This window comes from Hyperoodon ampullatus (assembly GCF_949752795.1).
Source record: "Hyperoodon ampullatus genome assembly, chromosome: 2".
Taxonomy (NCBI): domain Eukaryota; kingdom Metazoa; phylum Chordata; class Mammalia; order Artiodactyla; family Ziphiidae; genus Hyperoodon; species Hyperoodon ampullatus.
The window spans coordinates 143,474,992-143,500,787 of record NC_136915.1 but is presented as its reverse complement, the minus strand read 5'-3'; the positions used below and the strand labels follow the sequence as shown (position 1 = coordinate 143,500,787).

The following is a 25,796-nucleotide window of genomic DNA, read 5'->3' as shown; positions in this document are numbered from 1 at the left end:
TTCTTTTTGTGACTGAGACTTACGTTATATTTTATTATGTTTTTATATATAACATAGTATAATTATATATTATATATAATATAGTATATATTATATACTATATTGTATTATATTTATATTCCATTGTATATATGTGCCACATCTTCTTTATCCATTCATCTGTCAGTGGACATTCAGGTTGCTTCCATGTCCTGGCTATTGTAAATAGTGCTGCAGTGAACATTGTGGTACATGTCTCTCTTTGAATTATGGTTTTCTCTGGGTATATGCCCAGTAGTGGGATTGCTGGGTCATGTGGTAGTTCTATTTTTAGTTTTTTAAGGAACCTCCATACTGTTCTCCATAATGGCTGTATCAATTTACATTCCCAGCAACAGTGCAAGAGGGTTCCCTTTTCTCCACACCCTCTCCAGCATTTATTGTTACCACGTAGATTCTCACCACCCCTGTCCCAACTGTCAGACATTCTTGAGTTGTTTTTCAGAGTGGGTATGAGGGAAATAGATACTTTCTTCTCCCTTCACGTATGCCTACTACTCAGCCCCAACCATCAACCTCTTACACTTAACTTCTGACATAGACATCTGCACGATGCCTGCCTGGACAAGATGGTAGGTGGGACAGAAGGAATTTATTTAGTCTGTTTAAAAATGGAACTTGTAACTCTGGCTTTCTGGCACAGAGCTCCTTGGCCTAAACTCCATTGTAAATAATGAGCATCTTTCTTCAGTTAATGAAATACTGGTGGATGTTTCTGTGGAGACTGCTTTGAAGATTTGGTTGAATCAGAGGAACATATCACCAAGAGATGCTCCCATTACAGTAAATGGCTTCATAGAACACAGGCCTAGGGGTTCTGAAAGTAGAACATTCTAGGTTCGGATTCCACCTCTCCCATGTAAAATAGGGCTGGTCCTTGCAAAGTTGTGTAAGTGATTAGAAACAGTTTATATAAAGTACCTGGTACATGGATATTCAGTAGAGGGCAGACGTTATAAATAACATCTACATTTTATGTAGGTTTCTCCTCCTGAGTCGGGGGTTTGCTATGTTGCATTAATTCTGTTAGATGGTTTTAAATTAATAAGGTGGCACAGATGGATGGTAACTACCTCAGGCAACATTCTCTGCAAGCAGTGACCCCACGAAGCCATCCTGGCAGGGGCAGGCCTTGTGCACGCTCAAGCTCACACAGTCACTGACAGGAAAAAAAATCTTTTTATTTTTGCTTTGCTGAGAAGGTGGTACTGAATGTTTTCTTCCACTGGGAAATCAATTTCAGTCTGAAGTGGATCTAAGTAAGTGAGGTCGTACTACTGCTTTTCTAAAAGAGACACATATTTCTGTTTTTATTAATCATAGAACTGACACAAGCCTGGTAGAATTTGTAAAAGGAAACATGCTCGCTCTCCTTCTTGCTGTATCTACTGCCATCTAGAAATTAAGAGAGAAGGGATTTTTGTCTTCCAGTCTAGAAACCATACCCTCCCTCTTCTGGTTTAAAACAAGCAAGCAACCTCATGTCCTTGGAGACCTGCCATATATGAGTTTCTGGAGTAAAAGGAATTTTCAGAAATTTTTGTCGGCTGTCACTTTTGAAGGCAAAGTAACAAAGTCATGATGCCAAGAGATGCCTGAAATAGCTGTGCATGTAATTATGGGGCTAGATGCTTCCTGTCACAAACTTGAAAACATGTTCTTTTTGGAGTTGGATCTAATATTAAGGACCATTGATGTGGACGATGAGAGGTTTTTATTCTATACTGGGGTTTTCTGATATATATAGTGCAGCTCACTTTAATGTAGTGAGATACAACAAAAATCTCAACATAAAACACACCAGTGTTGGATGAGAAGAGTATTAGGATCAGAATTAACTTGTTTTATAAAATGATTATCTGCAAAGTTTCTGTAAACAGCAGTTATTCCTTATCCTTTTGAACTTGGTTTAACCACACTGTTTTTTTTTTTAACATGCAACCTTCTTACACACAGAACTGATTGTATGAAGTGGAGTATAGCCTTATGGAGCTCCATGATGGGTCAGTGGTTACCTTCATGCAGGTAGGAGGCTGCAGAGGTTTGTGGTCCATTTTTTGCCTCTGCTGGGCATTCTACACCAATAACCAAGCAGCCTGTAGGGGGCAGCAGAATGCCAAACAAAACACCTGTTCCTGGGGCTGTCAGGCTTTTCTGGCTCATTGCCCGCCCCTTCTTGGTCCATGATGCAGCACCCACCCTTCTCCCCTTTGCCTGGCAAAATTCATCCTCTAGGCCTTGCCAGGGTGGGGACCTTTACCATTAAGCCTCCCATAACCCACTCGCCTCCACTGACCCTGTTCTCCTCCACACTCTTAAGCCCTCCTGGTATACTTTGTACCGTATCATATAGCAAACAAGTACCATATCAGCTTAATGATGGGACTTGTTTGCTATTGTTTCACAACCAGCTATAACTGTCCTTTGGGCAGGAACAACGTCTTATGTCTCTGTGTTGCTCATAATGCCAGGACTGCCCTGGAGGCCTAAATAAATGCTTGACAGCAGATGGAGGATTCCTTGATCGGTAGTGAGTGCTTGATGCCTATTTGCTAACTTGATTGTCAAGATGGTCTTGTTTGTGCACGAGAGAAAGTATTTTCTTTGCTTCACTTGTTTCTGAAATACCTCCACTCTCACATGCTTTCCGGTGTGTTTCAGATTGGGATGTAAGATAGGAGGGCTTTCAAAATAAACCCAGAGGTGTAATGGAAAACACTAACTCTGGTGCCATGGTTGCAGATTTGCATCTAGGCTCTTCCCCTTCTCAGCCCGTTTTTCTCACCCAGATAGTGGGGCTAGCTAAGCTGATCACATAAGCTACCATCTAACCTGGAGCACCTTTGAAAGTGAGGGAGGACATTTAAAAATACTTACAGTCACATAGTCTCTAGAAGTATTTATTGACTGGGGAATGGTTTTTATTTTGTATTTTTTGGCTTGCTTATAAAGCTGTTCTATTCAAAAATGATTTTAAAAATAATATTTCTGACAAAATATTAAAATAATATATAAACAAGACAACTTGTCCATGGGTTGGCATGCTAGAACAGCATATGGTGTTTCAAAGAATCAAGCTGAGTGATCCATGGAAAGTGTCTAGTGCCGTGCCTGGGACACACTGCGTATTCAGGAAATGATGATTTCCTTCTCCTTCGTGGAAGGAGGTGGGACAAAGAAGCACTGACCAGCAGTAAACAAAGGCCTATGGGCTTTTTTAAAAAGGCTGCTGTAAGGAGGGTGTGTTCCTAGTTGTCCAGACCCTGACAACCCAAGATGTGAGTTTTGCCCAACTCTAGCAGGAACATACTGATTGAAGAACATGGCTCTGTGGGTATGTAGTCAGACAGCTGTCTCAACAGTAGAGAACATACCCAAGGGATGGCTGTACCATTCGGGTGATAAGTCGGCTGCCCTGTGAGCACAGAGCTCTTCTCTTCACTTGCGAGTTCGTACTGCTTCTGGGCAACTTCCCGGGATAGCTGGAGGATCTGGCCTTGGCACCCCTCTTCTGCAGGAGCTGTCCTGCCATTTAGGGGCCTGAATTCAGCAATTGTGCTTAAATACTGGGTTTACCAGAAACTTAATAGTTTGAGCTGTAAAATACATACCTGCCTTGAAGTCTGGTGTCCTCATGGAACCAGAAACTTAATTGCCATCCTGTGAGTGAGCTTCTAGAGTTGGGTGCGTCCCTTTTAGAAACTCTAAATTCAATACTCCTCACCCTGCCTCCTATAAGTGCTGTTTTGCTCCAGTAATGAGAGCTCTTTAGCCTGTGTGTTCATTTAAGCTAAAGCCCCTCAGAGCTGAGGTTTATGTATTGCCACCTCCGTGTGTGTTGGAGAATTCAGGGAGTGCTCTGTGGCTTCCTGGAAGTCAGGAAGGGTCTGCACACGGGGAATAGCAATGTGTGATGGGAGAATCAAGCCCGGGAGCAAGTGGTATTGCCGGGACAACCCTCCGCATGGTTCCTAAAAGCCTCTTCTGTCTCTAGGTATGTGTACATTCCAATGGGCGGGTCCCAGCACGGCCTGCTAGGGACACTGTTTTCCACTGCAATGACGTTTGCGTTTGTGAGCTTCTGGCATGGTGGGAATGACTACCTCTGGTGCTGGGCAACACTCAACTGGCTGGGAGTCACCGTGGAGAATGGAGTCCAGAGGCTTGTGCAGGCGCCGCGTGTCCAGGACAGCTTGGTGAGCTGGGTCCTTGCTTGTGCAGTAGGCGACAGCCACGCTCGGTGGACTGGGTTTGGGAGGGAAGGCGGTCATCACGTTTACCCCATTGTGGGCCATTCCTGCTAGATTGGTTCAAAACTTGTGTGCCCAGAGGTAGGACACCTGAAAAAGAGGCTTCTGTAGCTATTTTTTAAAAATAAATGTTTTAACTATAAAAGTAATACATATTTATTATATGAGAATTAGAAAATTCAGACAAGTATAAGGAAAGAAAAAAGTCTCCTCGAGAGAAACTACTGTTAATACCCATTCTTCTAAATTTTTTTTCTCTCTCTATACACACACACACACACACACACACACATTTAAAACATGCTGTTATACTAGAGATACAGTTGTATCAGGACCCCTTTCTTTGTCATCAAATGCATTTCTAACAACCCTTTTTAATGGCTTCATAGAATTCCATTATGTGGATGTGTCATAACTTATTTAATTAGTCTCCTATTATTAACATGTTGTTCCAGTTTTTTTGCAGTTACCAGTTGCATTGAGATGACTGTCATAACCAGGGTGCATTCTTCAGTGTAACATTGCTAAGTTAAAGGTTTTTCTCACTTTTAAGTTTTGCCATACATACTTGCTTACCTGTTTCTTAACTGCCCTGTAGACAAAGTTTGCCAATTTACATTCCTACCCAACAGTGCCTGAGAATGCCCTTGCCAATACTGAGTAGTACTGGTATTTTTAATCATTGCTATTTTGATAAGTTTTAGTAGCATAAAAATCAGGTAAGGATTTAAGACATATTCACACTCTATAGGCAAATGATTTGGAAAATTGAGCACTTTTCTTTACACACATATTTTAAGTGATTTTAAACTATGAGCAAGTGTTTTATCATGTAAATGTGGCATAGTATGTATTAGAATCTTATAGGAAATCATCAATTCTGAATATGCAGCAATATTCCGATAACCCTGAAAAAAGTATCTAAAAAGAAATATGCTAGCATCAGTGTTCATGGCGGGCAGTAAAACACAAGAAATTTACTGGGAAATGATTAATGTGGGTAAATTCCCACCATATTTGCAAGTAAAGCAAATGTATTTCAAAAAGCCAACATCACCAAAATATAATACATTTGAGTGTTTTTCTATAAAGATAACCACAGTACAAGTGGACAGTTGTTTCAATAAAAACTGGTACAAAGCATAGAGCAAAGATAACACTCCTGAAGGAATTTAAATATGTTTATGTATGTTTACAGATAAGTATTTTATTCAGTACTAGTACCCAGCAATCAGCAGGAAAGAAATGTCAGTGAATTCCAGTAGAAAGTGGAATTTCAATGAAAGTCATGGCTTTGTAACACAAAGAAAAACCATGAAAGGTGGTATCATAAAGGTTACAAACTTCACCTTCAAATCTAAGTAGTCTTCCCTAAAGTGGCAAACCCAGTCATCAGCCATGAAAGCCAGAAGATTCTTTTCAGCCCTGGCTGAAGCCCTATAACACATTTCCATGTTCCTCATGAAGGGTCTGACATTAACCTTGAACTTAATCTTAAGCAGAGCTCCGTAGACTTTGAGCCGTGGCTTACATTACTAAGAAATCGAAAGAATCTAAAATATTAAAGGAATAACCCACACTGTGCAATGTAGTGTCTGGCTTGTTAATTTTGGTTAATAATGAAGGAAGACAGTGAAAAGACATGCTCACGGGATGAAGCACTTGAATGTCTGCTCTGCCCCATCACAGCTCATTCCAGGACCTTCACATGTTCACCTCATTTGAGCTTCCATCCACAATTCAAGCTCCCAGGTGTATAGTAATTTCTGAACATGCATTTTTTTGGTGAGATGTATGTCTTGTATATTGCAAATGTGGTGTTTAGTTTACATATTTATTGAGCAAGAACACATTTTGTAAAACCTATTTTTATCATCTGTCTTGCATCCTGACAGCCTGGTGCTTGGCTATGGCTGTTTAGACTAGGAGCTCCTTGAGCACAAGGTCAGGACCCCATTATCACTTATATCTCCAGTGGTTATCTGCGTGTCTGAGTTAGCCTCAGTAAGTCAGTATGCAATTAATGCTTCCAAATTGGGTTCTTTAGTTCTTCTTCCACTTGTCCACTTAAGGACTTTTTCTCCATTACTCTGCTTCTTATACAGTTCGGCACAGATTCTGTTTTCTTTCAGAAAAACATGGCTGGCATTACAGATGTACACAGCCTTTTGAATAAATCGTTTCCCCACTTGGGTTACATCGTTCCCTCTCTTTCATGAATCCATTTCCCATTCATTTTTAAAATTGAGATACAATATTATTGTACAACATTATGTTACAGGTGTACAACATAGTGATTCACAGTTTTAAAGGTTATACTCCATTTATAGTTATTGTAAAATATTAGCTATAAATTTACCATTCTTTTGTCAAAATCCGAATAAGCACTTAATGCCTCCTTGGTACTTAATTTCATCTGATTTTAGTCTCCCAGTTGATCTGATAGTATTTTTAAAATATGGGCTCTCTCCCCATGCCTCTTATACACTCTCCCCATGCCTTTCATCCTTCATCTGTTTTTTTTTTTTTATTTTTATGATGGATTGAAAGATATCTGAATAACAAGGATTATCATTATTTCTTTTCCCATATCTTCTTCATCTTCAACCTCAAAGCTTTGTCTGGGACACAAAATACAGTAGGATTCTATTTCTTGGTGACAGTTGAACACTCACTGAAAGACCAGTCAGAGCTGACTGTTGTAAATAGGAAGCCCTCTGATGTTCTAGCCAGGGCTTTCCCATCGAACTTTATGCAGTAATGGAAATGTCCATTGTGTTGTCCAATACAAGTAGTCACAAGCCACACTGAGTACTTGAAATGCGCCTAGCATCACTGAGAAACTAGTTTTTAAATTTATTTAACTTTAATTAATTTGAATCTAAGTAGCCCCCTTGTGGCTAGTTGCTCCCATTTTGAACAATACAGTTCTGGAACATACCCCTTTTCTAGAAAAAAAAAAAAAAAGTAAAAGAATATAGTGTTTGACTCTGCTATAATATAGAATGATTTTTATTACTGATGTGGTGCCTTGTATATCCAGCTGGCTACTGAACCTCTCCACTTGAATATCTCACAGATATCTCAGACTTAACATGCATAATACTGACCTCGTGGACCCCTGTCCCCCAATAATTCGAATTAGCTCCTTTGCCTCTGGCATTCTCCATTTCTACAAAAGCCACCGTCATCTTTCTAGTCCCTCACGGCCCAAACCATCAAGTTATCCTTTGTACCTCCCTCTCTCCCAGTTCTACCTGTATGTACGTTCTACCTCCTAGGTAGATCTTAATTTTTAAAAATTGTTTCCATTTCCACTGAATCATCCTAACCCCACTGTTATCATTTCTTGCCCAGTCTACCAAGTAGCTTTGAACTGGTCTCCCTGCTTCCACTTTTACCTTCTTCAGTTCATCATTCTCATAGTACTAAGTGATGCTTCTCAATAAAAACCTAACTAACCATGTTGTTGTCCTTAAAATCCTTAGTGGCATACCATTTTCTTGGGGCTCAGTCCACCATATTTAAGATGACCTATAAGGCCTTGGCTGATCTTGATCTTGCTACCTCTCTCCATCCTCTCTGCCTCTCTCCCCTCGCACTCTGTCCTTCCTTCTCTTCGTTTACATACCTGGGCCCTCCAGCCCCAGCTCCCCTGCACAGGCTCTTCCATCTCTAGAATGCCCTTGCTCCTTTCCCTCCTATTTCATCCTTCAGATTTCACCTTCAATGACAGCTTGTTTGGGTAGCCTTTGCTGACCCTCCTAAGTCAATCAGGTCCCAATTAGTAACTCATTTGGAGCACCTTGTATGTGGTCTCTTCTGTTGTACCTATCACAGTTACAATGAAATATTTTTATACAATAACTTATTTAATCCTTATCTCCCTCACGAGACTGTAAGCCTCATGAAATCAGAGATCTGTATCCTTGACACATATCATGATGCCTGGCGCAGAGTAAACATGCAGTACATACTTGCTGAATGAATGAGTGAATATATTTTCTGACTTTACTGAGGGGCATATAAGAGGAAATAAGCTTACAGAGCACCATAAAGAATATAGATTGAATACTGGAGGAACTCACTAAGGCTGAGGCTTATTGAACATTATATAGAGAGATTGTTTTGTAGCAGGGTAGACACTAATTGGTCTAGTGATGGCAAAACGCTAATTGGTCTAGTGATGCACAAAATATATAGAGAGGAAAGAAAAGGGTAGGGAGGAGTTAGCCTTCCTGGTACCCTACTGCTTTATGAGAGGGGGAATTATTGACTGTGACTCACTGAGGCCCAGAGCTGTAGAAAGCTGACAAGAGGCATTTTCACAAGGCACCAAGCAGGGTGGATGAAGAGGAGTTACTGCTAAAGCAGCATGCTTCTTCTCTGTACAAGTACTCTCCCGGGGAGCTAGAATTTGTGTTCAGCATAGAAATCTTTTAATAAGTGGAAACATTTTGAAGCATCAGTAGAGAGAAACTACTTCTTGCCAATTCTCGATTTGATCGCTCCTTTTTTTTTAAACATCTTTATTGGAGTATAATTGCTTTACAATGGTGTGTTATAACAAAGTGAATCAGTTATACATATACATATGTCCCCATATCTCGTCCCTCTTGCGTCTCCCTCCTTCCCACCCTCCCTATCCCACCCCTCTAGGTGGTCACAAAGCACTGAGCTGATCTCCCTGTGCTATGTGGCTGCTTATGTTTGGTGGTGTATATATGTCATGCCACTCTCTCACTATGTCCCAACTTACCCTTCCCCCTCCCCGTATGCTCAAGTCCATTCTCTAGTAGGTCTGCATCTTTATTCTCGTCTTGCCTCTAGGTTCTTCACGACCATTTTTTTTTTTTACATTCCATATATATGTGTTAGTGTACGGTATTTGTTTTTCTCTTTCTGACTTACTTCACTCTGTATGACAGACTCTAGGTCCATCCACCTCACTACATATAACTCAATTTTGTTTCATTTTATGGCTGAGTAATATTCCACTGTATATATGTGCCACATCTTCTTTATCCATTCATCTGTTGATGGACACTTAGGTTGCTTCCATGTCCTGGCTATTGTAAACAGAGCTGCAATGAACATTTTGGTACATGACTCTTTTTGAATTATGATTTTCTCAGGGTATATGCCCAGTAGTGGGATTGCTGGGTCATATGGTAGTTCTATTTTTAGTTTTTTAAGGAACCTCCTTACTGTTCCCCATAGTGGCTGTATCAATTTACATTCCCAGCAACAGTGCAAGAGTGTTCCCTTTTCTCCACACCCTCTCCAGCATTTATTGTTTGTAGATATTTTGATGATGGCCATTCTGACCGGTGTGAGATGATATCTCATTGTAGTTTTGATTTGCATTTCTCTAATGATTAATGATGTTGAGCATTCTTTCATGTGTTTGTTGGCAATCTGTATATCTTCTTTGGAGAAATGTCTGTTTAGGTCTTCTGCCCATTTTTGGATTGGGTTGTTTGTTTTTTTGCTATTGAGCTGCATGAGCTGCTTATAAATTTTGGAGATTAATCCTTTGTCATTTGCTTCATTTGCAAATATTTTCTCCCATTCTGAGGGTTGTCTTTTCATCTTGTTTATGGTTTCCTTTGCTGTGCAAAAGCTTTTAAGTTTCATTAGGTCCCATTTTTTTATTTTTGTTTTTATTTCCATTTCTCTAGGAGGTGGGTCAAAAAGGATCTTGCTGTGATTTATGTCATGGAGTGTTCTGCCTATGTTTTCCTCTAAGAGTTTACTAGTGTGTGGCCTTACATTTAGGTCTTTAATCCACTTTGAGTTTATTTTTGTGTATGGTGTTAGGGAGTGTTCTAATTTCATTCTTTTACATGTAGCTGTCCAGTTTTCCCAGCACCACTTATTGAAGAGGCTGTCTTTTCTCCACTGTATATTCTTGCCTCCTTTATCAAAGATAAGGTGACCATATGTGCGTGGGTTTATCTCTGGGCTTTCTATCCTGTTCCATTGATCTGTATTTCTGTTTTTATGCCAGTACCATACTGTCTTGATTACTGTAGCTTTGTAGTATAGTCTGAAGTCAGGGAGCCTCATTCCTCTGGCTCTGTTTTTCTTTCTCAAGATTGCTTTGGCTCTTCAGGGTCTTCTGAAATTTTTTGTTCTAGTTCTGTGAAAAATGCCAGTGGTAGTTTGATAGGGATTGCATTGAATCTGTAGATTGCTTTGGGTAGTAGAGTCATTTTCACAATATTGATCCTTCCAATCCAAGAACATGGTATATCTCTCCATCTATTTGTATCATCTTTAATTTCTTTCATCAGTGTCTTAGAATTTTCTGCATATAGGTCTTTTGTCTCCTTAGATAGGTTTATTCCTAGGTATTTTATTCTTTTTGTTGCAATGGTAAATGGGAGTGTTTTCTTAATTTCACTTTCAGATTTTTCATCATTAGTGTATAGGAATGCAAGAGATTTCTGTGCATTAATTTTGTATCCTGCTACTTTACCAGATTCATTGATTAGCTCTAGTAGTTTTCTGGTAGCATCTTTAGGATTCTCTACGTATAGTGTCATGTCATCTGTAAGCAGGGACAGTTTTACTGCTTCTTTTCCGATTTGGATTCCTTTTTCTTCTCTGATTGCTGTGACTAAAACTTCCTAAACTATGTTGAATAAGAGTGGTGAGAGTGGGCAACCTTGTCTTGTTCCTCATCTTAGTGGAAATGGTTTCAGTTTTTCACCATGAGGACGATGTTGGCTGTGGGTTTGTCATATATGGCCTTTATTATGTTGAGGTAAGTTCCCTCTATGCCTACTTTCTGGAGAGTTTTTATCATAAATGGGTGTTGAATTTTGTCGAAAGCGTTCTCTGCATCTATTGGGATGATCGTGTGGTTTTTCTCCTTCAATTTCTTAATATGGTGTATCACATTGATTGAAAATCATTTATTGAAGAATCCTTGCATTCCTGCAATAAACCCCACTTGATCATGGTGTATGATCCTTTTAATGTGCTGTTGGATTCTGTTTGCTAGTATTTTGTTGAGGATTGTTGCATCTATGTTCATCAGTGATATTGGCCTGTAGTTTTCTTTCTTTGTGACATCTTTGTCTGGTTTTGGTATCAGGGTGAGACCCTCGTAGAATGAGTTTGGGAGTGTTCCTCCTTCTGCTATATTTTGGAAGAGTTTGAGAAGGATAGGTGTTAGCTCTTCTCTAAATGTTTGATAGAATTCACCTGTGAAGCCATCTGGTCCTGGGCTTTTGTTTGTTGGAAGATTTTTTTTTTTTTTTTTTTTTTTTTGTGGTATGTGGGCCTCTCACTGTTGTGGCCTCTCCCGTTGCGGAGCACAGGCTCCGGACGCACAGGCCCAGCGGCCATGGCTCATGGGCCCAGCCGCTCCGCGGCATGTGGGATCTTCCCAGACCGGGGCACGAACCCGTTTCCCCTGCATCGGCAGGCGGACTCTCAACCACTGCGCCACCAGGGAAGCCCTGTTGGAAGATTTTTAATCACAGTTTCAATTTCAGTGCTTGTGATTGGTCTGTTCATATTTTCTATTTCTTCCTGGTTCAGTCTCAGAAGGTTGTGCATTTCTAAGAATTTGTCCATTTCTTCCAGGTTGTCCATTTTATTGGCATAGAGTTGCTTGTAGTAATCTCTCATGATCCTTTGTATTTCTGCAGTGTCAGTTGTTACTTCTCCTTTTTCATTTCTAATTCTATTGATCAATTTTATTTATCTTCTCAAAGAACCAGCTTTTAGTTTTAATAATCTTTCCTATCGTTTCCTTCATTTCTTTTCCATTTATTTCTGATCTGTTCTTTATGATTTCTTTCCTTCTGCTAACTTTGGGGTTTTTTTTTTTTTGTTATTTCTCTAATTGCTTTAGGTGTAAGGTTAGTTTGTTTATTTGAGATGTTTCTTATTTCTTAAGGTAGGATTGTATTGCTATAAACTTCCCTCTTAGAACTGCTTTTGCTGCATCCCATAGGTTTTGGGTCATCATGTTTTCATTTGTTTCTAGGTATTTTTTTATTTCCTCTTTGATTTCTTCATTGATCTCTTGGTTATTAAGTAGTGTGTTGTTTAGCCTCCATGTGTTTGTATTTTTTCCAGATTTTTTTCCTGTTATTGATATCTAGTCTCATAGCGTTGTCGTTGGAAAAGGTACTTGATATGATTTCAATATTCTTAAATTTACCAAGGCTTGGTTTGTGACCCAAGATATGATCTGTCCTGGAGAATGTTCCATGAGCACTTGAGAAGAATGTGTATTCTGTTGTTTTTCGATAGAATGTCCTATATATATCAATTAAGTCCATCTTGTTTAATGTATCATTTAAAGCTTTTGATCTCTCCCTTGAAGGAAGACACCTTCAGGGTGCTTGTTAGTTATTCCTACACAAAGAAGAATCTACATCTCAAGCTGCTCACCCACCCTACTCCTGATTTCCATTTCATTGAGTAATTTAAATACATCCTCCTCCCCCAGCCCTTGTCCCTTCTTCTTTGCCCCAAGAGTGTTCTGCTGAGCTGATTTATGTCCTTTCTGAAGCAGTAAAATTTCTATATATAGACTTCATTGAGAAAACATGCCTCTACTGAAAATCATGGACGATCAGTCTAACAGTTCTTGGAGGGACCTGATGCTCTGTTGTGTCAGAAAGAACCCATAGCTCTGTGGTGATGTCCATTCAGTTTATCAGTTATATTGATCAGTTTGATTTTGAAGAGGAGTTTGAGAGATCAGTCAACTTGAAAGGATAATTGATTGTAAAACTATTGACATGATCCACCCAATGGTGTCCTAGTTCTGTGGAACCCTAACTCACCAATTGGCAAGATGTACATGGCAGTTGGCCTGATCAGAAAACCTTTTCACTGGAGGTCGGTGATCATAGCCCAGCTAACTCACTGAAGGAATACAAAGCAAACTGGTCTGAGAAGAGTAATTCTGTTGGACAATGGCTCATGATCTTCTATTCCTCCACCGCTTGCATTCATTTCGACAAACAGAGATCAAGTGCTTCCTGTCAATGGCCCTTTTCTTCAGACCAGAACCCTTCTTAGACTGAGCCCATTTAGTCAGAGTCAACCTGGTCCTTTGTTTCTGAGTTTGCTCATCTAGGAAAAAAAAATTTCAGTGCCCTATATGGGAGATACATTGCAGTTGGGGAACTCTGAGTGAAAGACTTGATCCCTCCCTCCTCATTCCTTTTTTTGCATATTCTTTTGGTGCTTCAATGAATACAGTGTACTAGTCTATCAGTGTATAGTGGTACAGTCTATTATTAGTCGATTTTCTCCATGAATAAGGTATCTCACCTAGCCTCCTATCAGGATGATCATCTTTGCAGTGGCTCCTTTGGATTAGAGAGGCAATAAAACCACGGAATGAGAGCTTTTCTCCATGAGGAGCTAAGTGATTTATATTTTAAAAATGGACTTGTCTTCATAAATACCATAAAATACTAATTGGGCTATTCTTCCCAGGCATTGCTCAGAAGAAAGGTCTGGGCTGGAGACAGATGTTTCGGAGCATGTAGATGATATTTTGGAGCTGTGGAATTGTCTGAGACTTTCTAAAGAGAGGGAGTACAGAAAGAGAGGAAAAGGAGACTGCCCAGGAATGAACCTGAGGACACCAATGTTTAGAAGTTAGATAGAGAAGGAGGGGCCAAGAGCTGGGAGGGAAATCTAGAGGATAATTTCACAGAGACCAAGAAAAAGAAGGTACTTCATGGAGGAAGTCGTCAATGGTGTTGATGCTATTGGGGAGTCAAGTAAGGTGAGGTTATGGCTCCATGTCAGAGTGCTAACAGTGGAAGAGAAGAGCAGTGAGTCATCATCCCCATCTCCACGAGTTTATGATTTGGTTGGAGAGGCAAGACGTGTGCAAACCAGTTGAGGACCACTATAAGGCATTATGTGCAGAGAGACCAGATTGAGTCATAGAGGCAGCTGATGTTCATAAGGGGTGGTGGTCAGAGTGAGCTAAGCTTTTAGGGATGGTTTATTTAAAGATCTGGGGCTTGAGTAGGATTCTGAGGAATTAAGATCTTGCATTTGGATAGGTAAGTAGAGAGAAGACAGGCTCAAGGCCAGGGGAATAGCACACACAGCCTGAAGTCAGGAGTGGGCATGCCATGTTCAGGAGAGGAGGCTGCTTTGACAGTCAAGGGGCTGTCACTGGGGAGAATGGAGGAAAAGACGTTAGAGAGGCCAAATGGTCCCCCCATAAAGAGATTTGAATGCCAGACTTAGAAATATAGAAATGCAACACTTAACCAAACAGGAGAGCATCAAATTAACATATTAATCCTACACGTTAAATTAGCCTTTGTAGTAGCCTGCTAGCCCTCACTTGGGCCCCTCAGTCTCAAAAAAGCAATGCCCGTTTTTATGAACAATGTGTTCCTTGGTGGATGACGATCTCTTGGCGCCCCCCTCATTGTCTCCCACTCCAAAGGATCATTAACAGTGCAGGAAACATGGTGCAGTTCACTGGTTATACATTTTCTTCTCTGTGGGAATCTGAACCCGTGCCTTAACCCCTCTTGGTCTGAGTGGTAGAATGCTGCAAATAATTCCACCTTTTAGTTCAAATATGTTTAGAAAGGCAAAAGCATTTTCAAAGGTTCTTTTTTAACTTTCCATTACTGAGTCTGCTATCTGACAGAGAGAAGGCTTGAAATGGAGGCAATTTTCAGATATTCAGCCCCCCTGGTCTGGTCAGCTCTGGGGCTTCTGCTGCCTTTCCCGTCCCTCTCAGTTTAGGCTTTAGCAAGGCAGGGGCTGCTCTCTTATCATTGCTGCCACCAGGGCACTCTTGTCCATTCTCCCCTCCAAGTGCGCAGCACAAACCCTCACCCTGGGGAACTGTAGCCTCAGGAAAGAATACTGAGCCAAAGATGAGATTCCATGGCTTGAATGTAAATGGTTGAAACGGGCTTTTCTAGGTGGCTTGTGGTATGAGATTCTTTATGTGAGAGACCCTGATTTCTGCTTCTACAGCACAGATAAGTGGTGGTTACTCTAATCAGTCTAGCACATAGCACTGTCCTATAGATGAGCTTAGGAAGAAGCACAATCTTATTATGTACATGCTGAAGCTTTGGATGTGTGTTTCCAAATCTGGGTCTCTTTTTCCTCCCAGAAAGTCCAAATTACCCACTGGAGGTAGCAGACCTTGAGTTTTCAGTGTTCCTATTATCAATGGAAGGGTAAAATAGTCCCTTCATTTCAAAATAATATGCACATACTTAGTGCAATATATTTTTACAGTATGTATTTATTTACAGTGTATATTTATGTATTATGTATGATGTGTGTTGTGTATATATGCTGTGACTGTGTGTAGCATATATATAATGCATTTATATATGTGTATATGTATGTATATGTGTATATATCTTAATTTTATTTGGAATTATATTTTATTTATTTTTTAATATAGCAGGTTCTTATTAGTTATCCATTTTATACATATTAGTGTACATATGTCAATCCCAATCTCCCAATTCATCACACCACCCCGCCCCACCACGTTCCCCTCTTGGTGTCCGTACATTTATCCTCTACATCTGTGTCTCTATTTCTGCCCTACAAACAGGTTCGTCTGTACCATTTTTCTAGGTTCCACATATATGCGTTAATATACAATATTTGTTTTTCTCTTTCTGACTTACTTCACTCTGTATGACAGTCTCTAGATCCATCCCCGTCTCTACAAATGACCCAGTTTCGTTCCTTTTTATGGCTGAGTAATATTCCACTGTATGTATATGTACCACATCTTCTTATCCGTTTGTCTGTCGATGGACATTTAGGTTGCTTCCATGACCTGGCTATTGTAAATAGTGCTGCAATGAACATTGGGGTGCATATGTCTTTTTGAATTATGGTTTTCTCTGGGTATATGCCCAGTAGTGGGATTGCTGGGTCATAGGTAATTCTATTTTTAGTTTTATAAGGAACCTCCATACTGTTCTCCGTAGTGGCTGTATCAATTTACATTCCCAGCAACAGTGCAAGAGGGTTCCCTTTTCTCCACACCCTCTCCAGCATTTGTTGTTTGCAGATTTTCTGATGATGCCCATTCTAACCAGTGTGAGGTGATACCTCATTGTAGTTGTGATTTGCATTTCTTTAATAATTAGTGATGTTGAGCAGCTTTTCATGTACTTCTTGGCCATCTGTACGTCTTCTTTGGAGAAATGTCTATTTAGGTCCTCCATCCATTTTTGGATTGGGTTATTTGTTTTTTTAATATTGAGCTGCATGAGCTGTTTCTATATTTTGGAGATTAATCCTTTGTCCCTTGATTCGTTTGCAAATATTTTCTCCCGTTCTGAGGGTTGTCTTTTCATCTTGTTTGTAGTTTCCTTTTCTGTGCAAAAGCTTTGAAGTTTCATTAGGTCCCATTTGTTTATTTTTGTTTTTATTTCCATTACTCTAGGAGGTAGATCAAAAAGAGCTTGCTGTGATTTATGCCAAAGAGTGATCTTCCTATATTTTCCTCTAAGTTTTATAGTGTCCGGTCTCACATTTAGGTCTTTAATCCATTTTGAGTTTATTTTTGTGTATGGTGTTAGGGAGTGTTCTAATTTCATTCTTTTTTTTTTTTTTCTGCCGTACGCAGGCCTCTCACTGTTGTGGCCTCTCCCGTTATGGAGCACAGGCTCCGGACGCGCAAGCATAGCAGCCATGGCTCACAGGCCCAGCCGCTCCATGGCATGTGGGATCCTCCTGGACCGGGGCACGAACCCATGTCCCCTGCATCGGCAGGCGGACTCTCAACCACTGTGCCACCAGGGAAGCCGTAATTTCATTCTTTTATATGTAGCTGTCCAGTTTTCCCAGCACCACTTATTGAAGAGACTGTCTTTTCTCCATTGTATATCCTTGCCTCCTTTGTCATAGGTTAGCTGACCATAGGTGCATGGGTTTATCTCTGGGCTTTCTATCCTGTTCCATTGATCTATCTTTCTGTTTTTGTGCCAGTACCATATTGTCTTGATTACTGTAGTTTTGTAGTTCAGTCTGAAGTCAGGGAGTCTGATTCCTCCAGCTCGGTTTTTTCCACTCAAGACTGCTTTGGCTATTTGGGGTCTTTTGTGTCTCCATACATATTTTAAGATTTTTTGTTCTAGTTCTGTAAAAAATGGCATTGGTAACTTGATAGGGATTACATTGAATCTGTAGATTGCTTTGGGTAGTATAGTCATTTCCACAATATTGATTCTTCCAATCCAAGAACATGGTATATCTCTCCATCTGTTGGTATCATCTTTAATTTCTTTCATCAGTGTCTTAGAGTTTTCTGCATACACATCTTTTGTCTCCCTAGGTAGGTTTATTCCTAGGTATTTTATTCTTTTTGTTGCAATGGTAAATGAGAGTGTTTCCTTAATTTCTCTTTCAGATTTTTCATCATTACTGTATAGGAATGCAAGAAATTTCTGTGCATTAATTTTGTATCCTGCAACTTTACCAAATTCATTGATTAACTCTAGTAGTCCTCTGGTGGCATCTTTAGGTTTCTCTATGTATAGTATCATGTCATCTGCAGACAGTGACAGTTTTACTTCTTCTTTTCCAATTTGTATTCCTTTTATTTCTTTTTCTTCTCTGATTGCTGTGGCTAGGACTTCCAAAACTATGTTGAATCTTAGTGACCAGAGTGGACATCCTTGTCTTGTTCCTGATCTTAGAGGAAATGCTTTAAGTTTTTCACCACTGAGAATGATGTTTGCTGTGGGTTTGTCGTATATGGCCTTAATTATGTTGAGGTAGTTTCCTTCTATGCCCACTTTCTGGAGAGTTTTTTTTATCATAAATGGGTGATGAATTTTGTCAAAAGCTTTTTATGCATCTATTGAGATGATCATATGGTTTCTATTCCTCAATTTGTTAATATGGTGTATCACATTGATTGATTTGCATATGTTGAAGAATCCTTGCATCCCTGGGATAAATCCCACTTGATCATGGTGTATGATTCTTTTAATGTGTTGTTGGATTCTATTTGCTAGTATTTTGTTGAGGACTTTTGCATCTATATTCATCAGTGATATTGTTCTGTAATTTTCTTTTTTTGTAGTATCTTTGTCTGGTTTTGATATCAGGGTAATGGTGGCCTCCTAGAATGAGTTTGGGAGTGTTCCTTCCTCTGCAGTTTTTTGGAAGAGTTTGAGAAGGGTGGGTGTTAGCTCTTCTCTAAATGTTTGGTAGAATTCACCCGTGAAGCCATCTGGTCCTGGGCTTTTGTTTGTTGGAAGATTTTTAATCACAGTTTCAATTTCATTACTTGTGATTGGTCTGTTCATATTTTCTATTTCTTCCTGGTTCAGTCTTGGAAGGTTATACCTTTCTAAGAATTTGTCCATTTCTTCCAGGTTGTCCATTTTATTGGCATAGGGTTGCTTGTAATAGTCTCTTAGGATGCTTTGTATTTCTGTGGTGTCTGTTGTAACTTCTCCTTTTTCATTTCTAATTTTATTGGTTTGAGTCCTCTCACTCTTTTTCTTGATGAGCCTGGCTAATGGTTTATCAACTTTATTTATCTTCTCAAAGAAGCAGCTTTTAGTTTTATTGATGTTTGCTATTTTCTTTGTTTCTATTTCATTTATTTCTGCTCTGTCTTTATGATTTCTTTTCTTCTACTAACATTGAGTTTTGTTTGTTCTTCTTTCTCAAGTTCCTTTAGGTGTAAGGTTAGATTGTTTGAGATTTTTCTTGTTTCTTGAGGTAGGCTTGTATTGCTATAAATTTCCCTCTTAGAACTGCTTTTGCTGCATTCCATAGGTTTTGGATTGTCATGTTTTCATTGTCATTTGTCTCTAGGTATTTTTTGATTTCCTCTTTGATTTCTTCAGTGATCTCTTGGTTGTTTAGTAACGTATTGTTTAGCCTCCATTTGTTTGTGTTTTTTACGTGTTTTTCCCAGTAATTGATTTCTAATCTCATATCGTTGTGGTCAGAAAAGATGCTTGATATGATTTCAGTTTTCTTAAATTTACTGAGACTTGATTTGTGACCCAGGATGTAATCTATCCTGGAGAAAGTTCTGTGCGCACTTGAGAGGAAAGTGTAATCTGGTGTTTTTCGATGGAATGTCCTATAAATATCAATTCAATCTATCTGGTCTGTTGTGTCCTTTAAAGCTTGTCCTTCCTTATTAGTTCTCTGTTTGCATAATCTGTCCATTGGTGTAAGTGAGGTGTTAAAGTTCCCCACTATTATTGTGTTCCTGTCTATTTCCTCTTTTAGAGCTGTTGCAGTTGCCTTATGTATTGAGGTGCTCCTATGTTGGGTGCATATATATTTATAATTATTATATCTTCTTCTTGGATTGATCCCTTGATCATTATGTAGTGTCCTTCCTTGTCTGTTGTAACATTCTTTATTTTAAAGTCTATTTTATCTGATATGAGTATTGCTACTCCAGCTTTCTTTTGATTTCCATTTGCATGGAATATCATTTTCCATCCCATCACTTTCAGTCTGTTTGTGTCCCTAGGTCTGAAGTGGGTCTCTTGTAGATAGCATATATATATGGGTCTTGATTTTGTAGCCATTCAGCGAGGCTGTGTCTTTTGGTTGGAGCATTTAATCCATTCACGTTTAAGGTAATTATTGATATGTATGTTTCTATTACCATTTTCTTAATAGTTATGGAATTGTTTTTGTACGTCCTTTTCTTCTCTTGTGTTTCCCACTTAGAGAAGTTCCTTTATCATTTGTTGTAAAACTGGTTTGTTGGTGCTGAATTCTCTTAGCTTTTGCTTGTCTGTAAAGCTTTTGATTTCTCCGTTGAATCTGAATGAGATCCTTGCCGGTAGTGTAATCTTGGTTGTAGATTCTTCCCTTTCATCACTTTAAATATATCATGCCACTCCCTTCTGGCTTGTAGAGTTTCTGCTTAGAAATCAGCTGTTAACCTTATTGGAGTTCCCTTGTATGTTATTTGTCGTTTTCCCTTGTTGCTTTCAATAATTTTTCTTTGTCTTTAATTTTTGTCAATTTGATTACTGTGTGTCTCGGCATGTTTCTCCTTAGGTGTATCCTGCCTGGGACTTTCTGCGCTTCCTGAACTTGGGTGGCTATTTCCTTTCCCATGTTAGGGAAGTTTTCGACTATAATCTCTTCAAATATTTTCTCGGGTCCTTTCTCTCTCTCTTCTCCTTCTGGGACCCCTATTATGCAAATGTTGTTGTGTTTAATGTTGTCCCAGAGGTCTCTTAGGCTGTCTTCATTTCGTTTCATTCTTTTTTCTTTATTCTGTTCTGCAGCAGTGAATTCCACCATTCTGTCTTCCAGGTCACGTATCCGTTCTTCTGCCTCAGTTATTCCACTATTGATTCCTTTTAGTGTATTTTTCATTTCAGTTATTGTAATGTTCATCTCTGTTTGTTTGTTCTTTAATTCTTCTAGGTCTTTGTTAAACATTTCTTGCATCTTCTCGATCTTTGCCTTCATTGTTTTTCTGAGGTCCTAGATCATCTTCAGTGTCATTATTTGGAATTTTTTTCTGGAAGATTTCCTATCTCCACTTCATTTAGTTGTTTTTCTGGGGTTTTATCTTGTTCCTTTATCTGGTACATAGCCCTCTGCCTTTTCATCTTGTCTATCTTTCTGTGAATTTGGTATTTTGTTCCACAGGGTGCAGGATTGTAGTTCTTTTTGCTTCTGCTGTCTGCCCTCTGGTGGATATGGCTATCTAAGAGGCTTGTGCAAGTTTCCTGATGGGAGGGACTGGTGGTGGGTAGAGCTGACTGTTGCTCTGGTGGGCAGAGCTCAGTAAAACTTTGTCTATCTATTCATTTTTAAATCTCTGAGATGTCAGAAATGTGCAGAACTTCCAAAATATCTCACATTCCTTTCAATGCCTAGAAATAAATGTTGCTTTAAAAAGCATATCAAGCAGCTGCTGGCCTTTTTTGATATGAGCTGGGTTGGAATCAATGTACTGTTGATCACCAGCATGTACTGAAACACACAATTTAAGGTTGCTCTTGCTTTCTCCTCTGGTGTCAACTCTGTAATCCACTCAATAGGCCAGAATGAGTGTTGGAATGGCCACTGTTTAGCCCCTGAAGGGTGACAGGAAAGAGTATAATATAAACGGTGCAGGTCATCTGTCAAGCCAAATATGCAGCTGTTGAATGTGATGATGTTGAAATAGTTTCACTGTGAGAAGATGAAAATAAAGAATGTGAAATAACAGGTATAATAAAAATGCATTTTTATTTTGAAATTGAAACATAGAAAAGCGTATGGAAGGTTATACACTAAAACGTCAATGGTTGGAGTATTTATGATGCATGTTTTCTTGTTTTGGCTCATTTATATTTTCAACCTTTTCTATAGTGAATAAGTATTGTTGTCTAATCAAACGTTATTGACAGAAAAGGGAAGAGGGTGGACTTACCCACCGGTTTTGCTTAGCTAACCCTGGATGCTTAGTTTATGTTAGAAATTGAAGGTTAAAGTTGTCATTCTCAGGAGCAGATGGATGTGCGACTATTGTAACTGTCATCCTGTGCTGTAGAAGGAACTGCACCAGACACTGCACAAAGACCTTTCACGTTCGTTATATTATTTACCCATCACAACAACCCTTCAGGGCAAGTGTTACTACCTCCAGTTTTACAGATGAGGAACCTAGAGATGAGGAATGTATAAGTAATCTTTCTAAGAACAGATGATTAGTTTGATAGAAAGAAGTCAAATCCATTTTCTCATGATCTATTCAAGCCTCCTTGATTTCAGACTAGGAGTCTTCCGTGATAAACCCAAGCCACTTAGATTACTCATCCATGTCCCATCTCCTTGCTGCTTGTGCACATTTGGCATTTGATGAATCGACAAAACAGCCCTCAGTTCTTAGACAACTTGTGTTTTAAGTGTGGCTCCACACAACTTGTCTCTGGAAGAACTCTTCTGAAAAATTGGTCCAAGAGAAGTGAGAATGTTCCCCAAAGCACTTTTACTGCATTATCTCGTGTGATTTTAATAGTAGCTTGATAGGTAAGTAGCATCATTATCCCTATTTTACAGTGCGAAAAACTGAAACCCAGGAAGTTTAAAAAAAATAGGTTCATGGTTCAAAAGTCAAATATTACACAAGGTTTCATTTAGATAAATAAATAGAAGAGCTATCTCCATTCCTCCCACGTTTATGTTCTTATCTCCATTAGCAACAATTTTTTTTGAATTTTATTTTATTTATTTTTTATACAGCAGGTTATTAGTTATCTATTTTATACATATTAGTGTATATAAGTCAATCAAAATCTCCCAATTCATCCCACCACAACTTTCAATTCTCTTAGTTGTTTCTGATATTTACCTCTGTCTTTTTAAAGTGTATTCTATTATTCTTCACTTATAGATTATAAATATTGAGTGATTTCTACATGAGGTTTAGCCTCTTAGATGTACTCCCCACTTCTCCTCCTAATGTAATAATATCTCTCCCTTTTGTTAAATCAGAACTCTATGTTTACATTATCATCACTATGTTAAGTGTGGCTCCCTGCCAAACTAGTTAAAGTACTATAATTGAATTTTCTTTCTTAGTCAACTGTTTCCCCAACTCAGATTAAGAATTGCCTTGCCTATTTTGTTTGATTAATTGGTTTACTGTCATCACTTCTTTCCAAACTCCCTAATAAAATTGGAAAAATCCCTCAGAATAGTGTTTTATTTTCCATGTGGTCAGATATCTCTGGTAATCTGTCAGTTCTCTTTACCTGGAGAATATTTCTTGAAGACCTTCCATCCTCCCTTCCCATCTGGATTATTTCTCTTCAGATCTGCTCTGTGGCTGTTGTCCTGACATGTCCCATTTCCTCTCTCCTAGGCTGAATCTCTGTGTCTTGGGTCCCAGATCTCCTTGTTTCCCCCCCCACCCCGGCCTTTGATTTGCTGGGGCACATCCTTTAGTAGCTTCCTTAGAAAGGGATCATGGGTGATACTATTTTTTTTTTGAGACCTAGTATTTCTAGAACTCTCTTTATTCTACCCTCACATTTAATTGATTATCTGAGCATTGAATTTTAGGCTGAAAAGTAATTTCTCCTGAAAATTTTCAAGATATTATTTGTCTTCTAGTTTTTAGCTTTACTGTTGAGAAATGCCATTTAATTCTTGATTCCTTGTATGTACTCTATTTTTCTCTCTAGAAGCTTAATGCAGATACCTTTGTTAATTCTGAAATGTCATCGTGCTTATTGTCCCTGACTTTAGAATCTCTTTGACGGAGTTTATTTATGGAAAAAAAAACTTCATCATGGGTGGGGGTGGGGATGGGGAGAAAGGAGGATCTTTATCCTTGTGGTCCATATGCTCATTACCCAGGTTTTCAACCAATTTCTGTTTTTTTCCTCCATGGTTTACTGTTGTCACCTGTGGTATGTGGTATCTCTAATGCCTGGGACTTCTGGGGACCTGGTATATGAGTGACTTTTCTTCTCTTTGGCATCTAGTAGTATTCAAGTATCTCAGCTCTGCTAATTCATTCATCTGCTTTCTATCTTATAAAGATGGTTTGACTTTGCTCACTTGCTGTTCACTTCTCTTCCATTCCTGTCTGTGGATTTATACCTTTTCAAATGTTTACTTTTCATTTTAATGGGGTTTGTGAAGGGAGCAGAGATGTCTCATCTACTATGTTTAACTGAATGTCACTAGAAGAGTTTTCTGTGCCATCATTTGGTGAATTATTTTGGAATGCTTTACCTGTTTGTCAGTTTTAGATTTTTAAATGTCAAGTTTGCTTTAAAAGCAGGCCTTGCCCTAAGCTGTTGTTTCTGTGTTTGAACAGGATATAGCTGAGGCCATAGCTGTGACATCCTAGGCTTATTTAATAGTCCCAATGGACCTCAGTGCTGCTTAGAGCGGGAGGACCCCAGTGCCATGAGCAGCCACGACTTGGGTGTGATGGTCGTCTGGATTCCATCTTTCCACCCGTGTGCCTTGACTCTCTATACTCAGGGGAGGTGGCCAGGCTCTAGGGTCATTTAGTGGAAAGATTCCTAGACTTCCTTTTTTTATTCATTTATTCTTTATAATTTATGAAGTCATTTATGACCATATGATCTTGAAAAAAATACAGATAAGGCACTCATCACCCAAACAGACACACTTGTTCACTTTCCTCCCATGAAAGGTAGCCATTGTTATCAGGTTGCAGTGTAGCCTTGCATACCTTTCATACTTTGTATGTACATATATGTGTGTGTGTGGTTTAGAAATATATAAATATTTTTAAGTTCTCACCTTTTTCCCTCCTCATATTATGTTTTGAAGATGTTTCTATATTAGAGTATGTAGATCTGCATAACTGGACATAATATGGATATGTGATAATTGGCTTATTCTATTGTTGAAAATTATTCTATTGAAAATTTAAGTTGCCTCTCATTTTTTTTTTCTTTTGCAAATGCTGCTGCAGTACATTGCCTGTTCATGCCTCCTTGTTCATAAAGTGCTTCTTTAGGGCATTACCGAGAATAGAATAGAGCAGGAGTTGGCAAAAGATGGCCCAGGGACCAAATCTGGTCTGCTGCCCATTTTTGTATGGCCTGCAACAAGAAATCTTTCTACATTTAAAAATTGTTTTATTCAGTAATCTTTCCCTCACTGATTTGAAAGATCACATTTAATATATTGTAAATATCCAAATACACACGGGTTCATTTGTGGGCTCTCTTTTCTGTTGCATTGATCTATTTAATTAGTCCTGTTTAAAATCTTAGAGTTTTGAATATCTTGATTCCCAGTAAGGAAAGTCCTGTGCTCCTTTTTGTTCTTTTTTGGAGCTACATTGGCTGTTTTTGCACATTGCTTCTTCTATATGAATCTTAGAATTCCTCAAAAGTGAAGTTTCTCGAAACTCCCTTTGGTATTTATATTGGAATTTATTAGATTTGCTCTGAATTGTATCTTTGAGTAGAGTTGACATGTCTGTAATGCTGAGTCTTCCCAGCCTTGAATAGTTATTTATTCAAGTCTTCCTTTATGTTCTTACATAAAGTTTTATCATTTCTTAGAAGTCTTGTGCATCTCTTTTTGAATTATTGCTATTGTGTAGGAAAGGTATTGATTTTTGTTTTGAGTTGATCATTTTGCATCTACTTTAAATCTTTTTTTAGCTCTAGTGATTTGTTGGTTGTTTCTTTTGAATTTTCTAGATTGATGGTCATATCATCTACAAATAATGACAGTTTTGTTTTTGCCAACAATTTTAACTCTTGCTGCATTTAATTGTTTCACTATACTTGGTCCTTTGGTACAGTTTTGAATGATAGAGGAAAAAAATGTCTTTTTCTTGAAGCTAGTGGGAATATTTTCTCTGGGTTTTTGACATACCCTCTTTATCAACTTAAAAAAGCTTACTTTATTGTCATCTATTGAGTGATCATATGATTATTCTGCTTTAATTATTTAATCCCATGAGTTACATGGATTTCTAATGTTTCTAATGTTGAATCATCCTTCCATTCCTGGGATAAGTCTTATTTG

The 25,796-nt window shown here is 38.8% G+C and overlaps 1 protein-coding gene across 1 annotated transcript in view; it reads left to right on the top strand.

The window, feature by feature from the left end:
- Nucleotides 1–25,796, top strand: part of HHAT (hedgehog acyltransferase) — a gene marked incomplete at both ends in the record, with an annotated part of 362,271 nt that overhangs the window by 273,795 nt on the left and 62,680 nt on the right. The window contains one exon of the mRNA XM_079697991.1: nt 4,034–4,235. Within this exon, the coding sequence (XP_079554117.1) occupies nt 4,034–4,235 (202 nt within the window). The remainder of the gene's footprint in view (nt 1–4,033; nt 4,236–25,796) is intronic.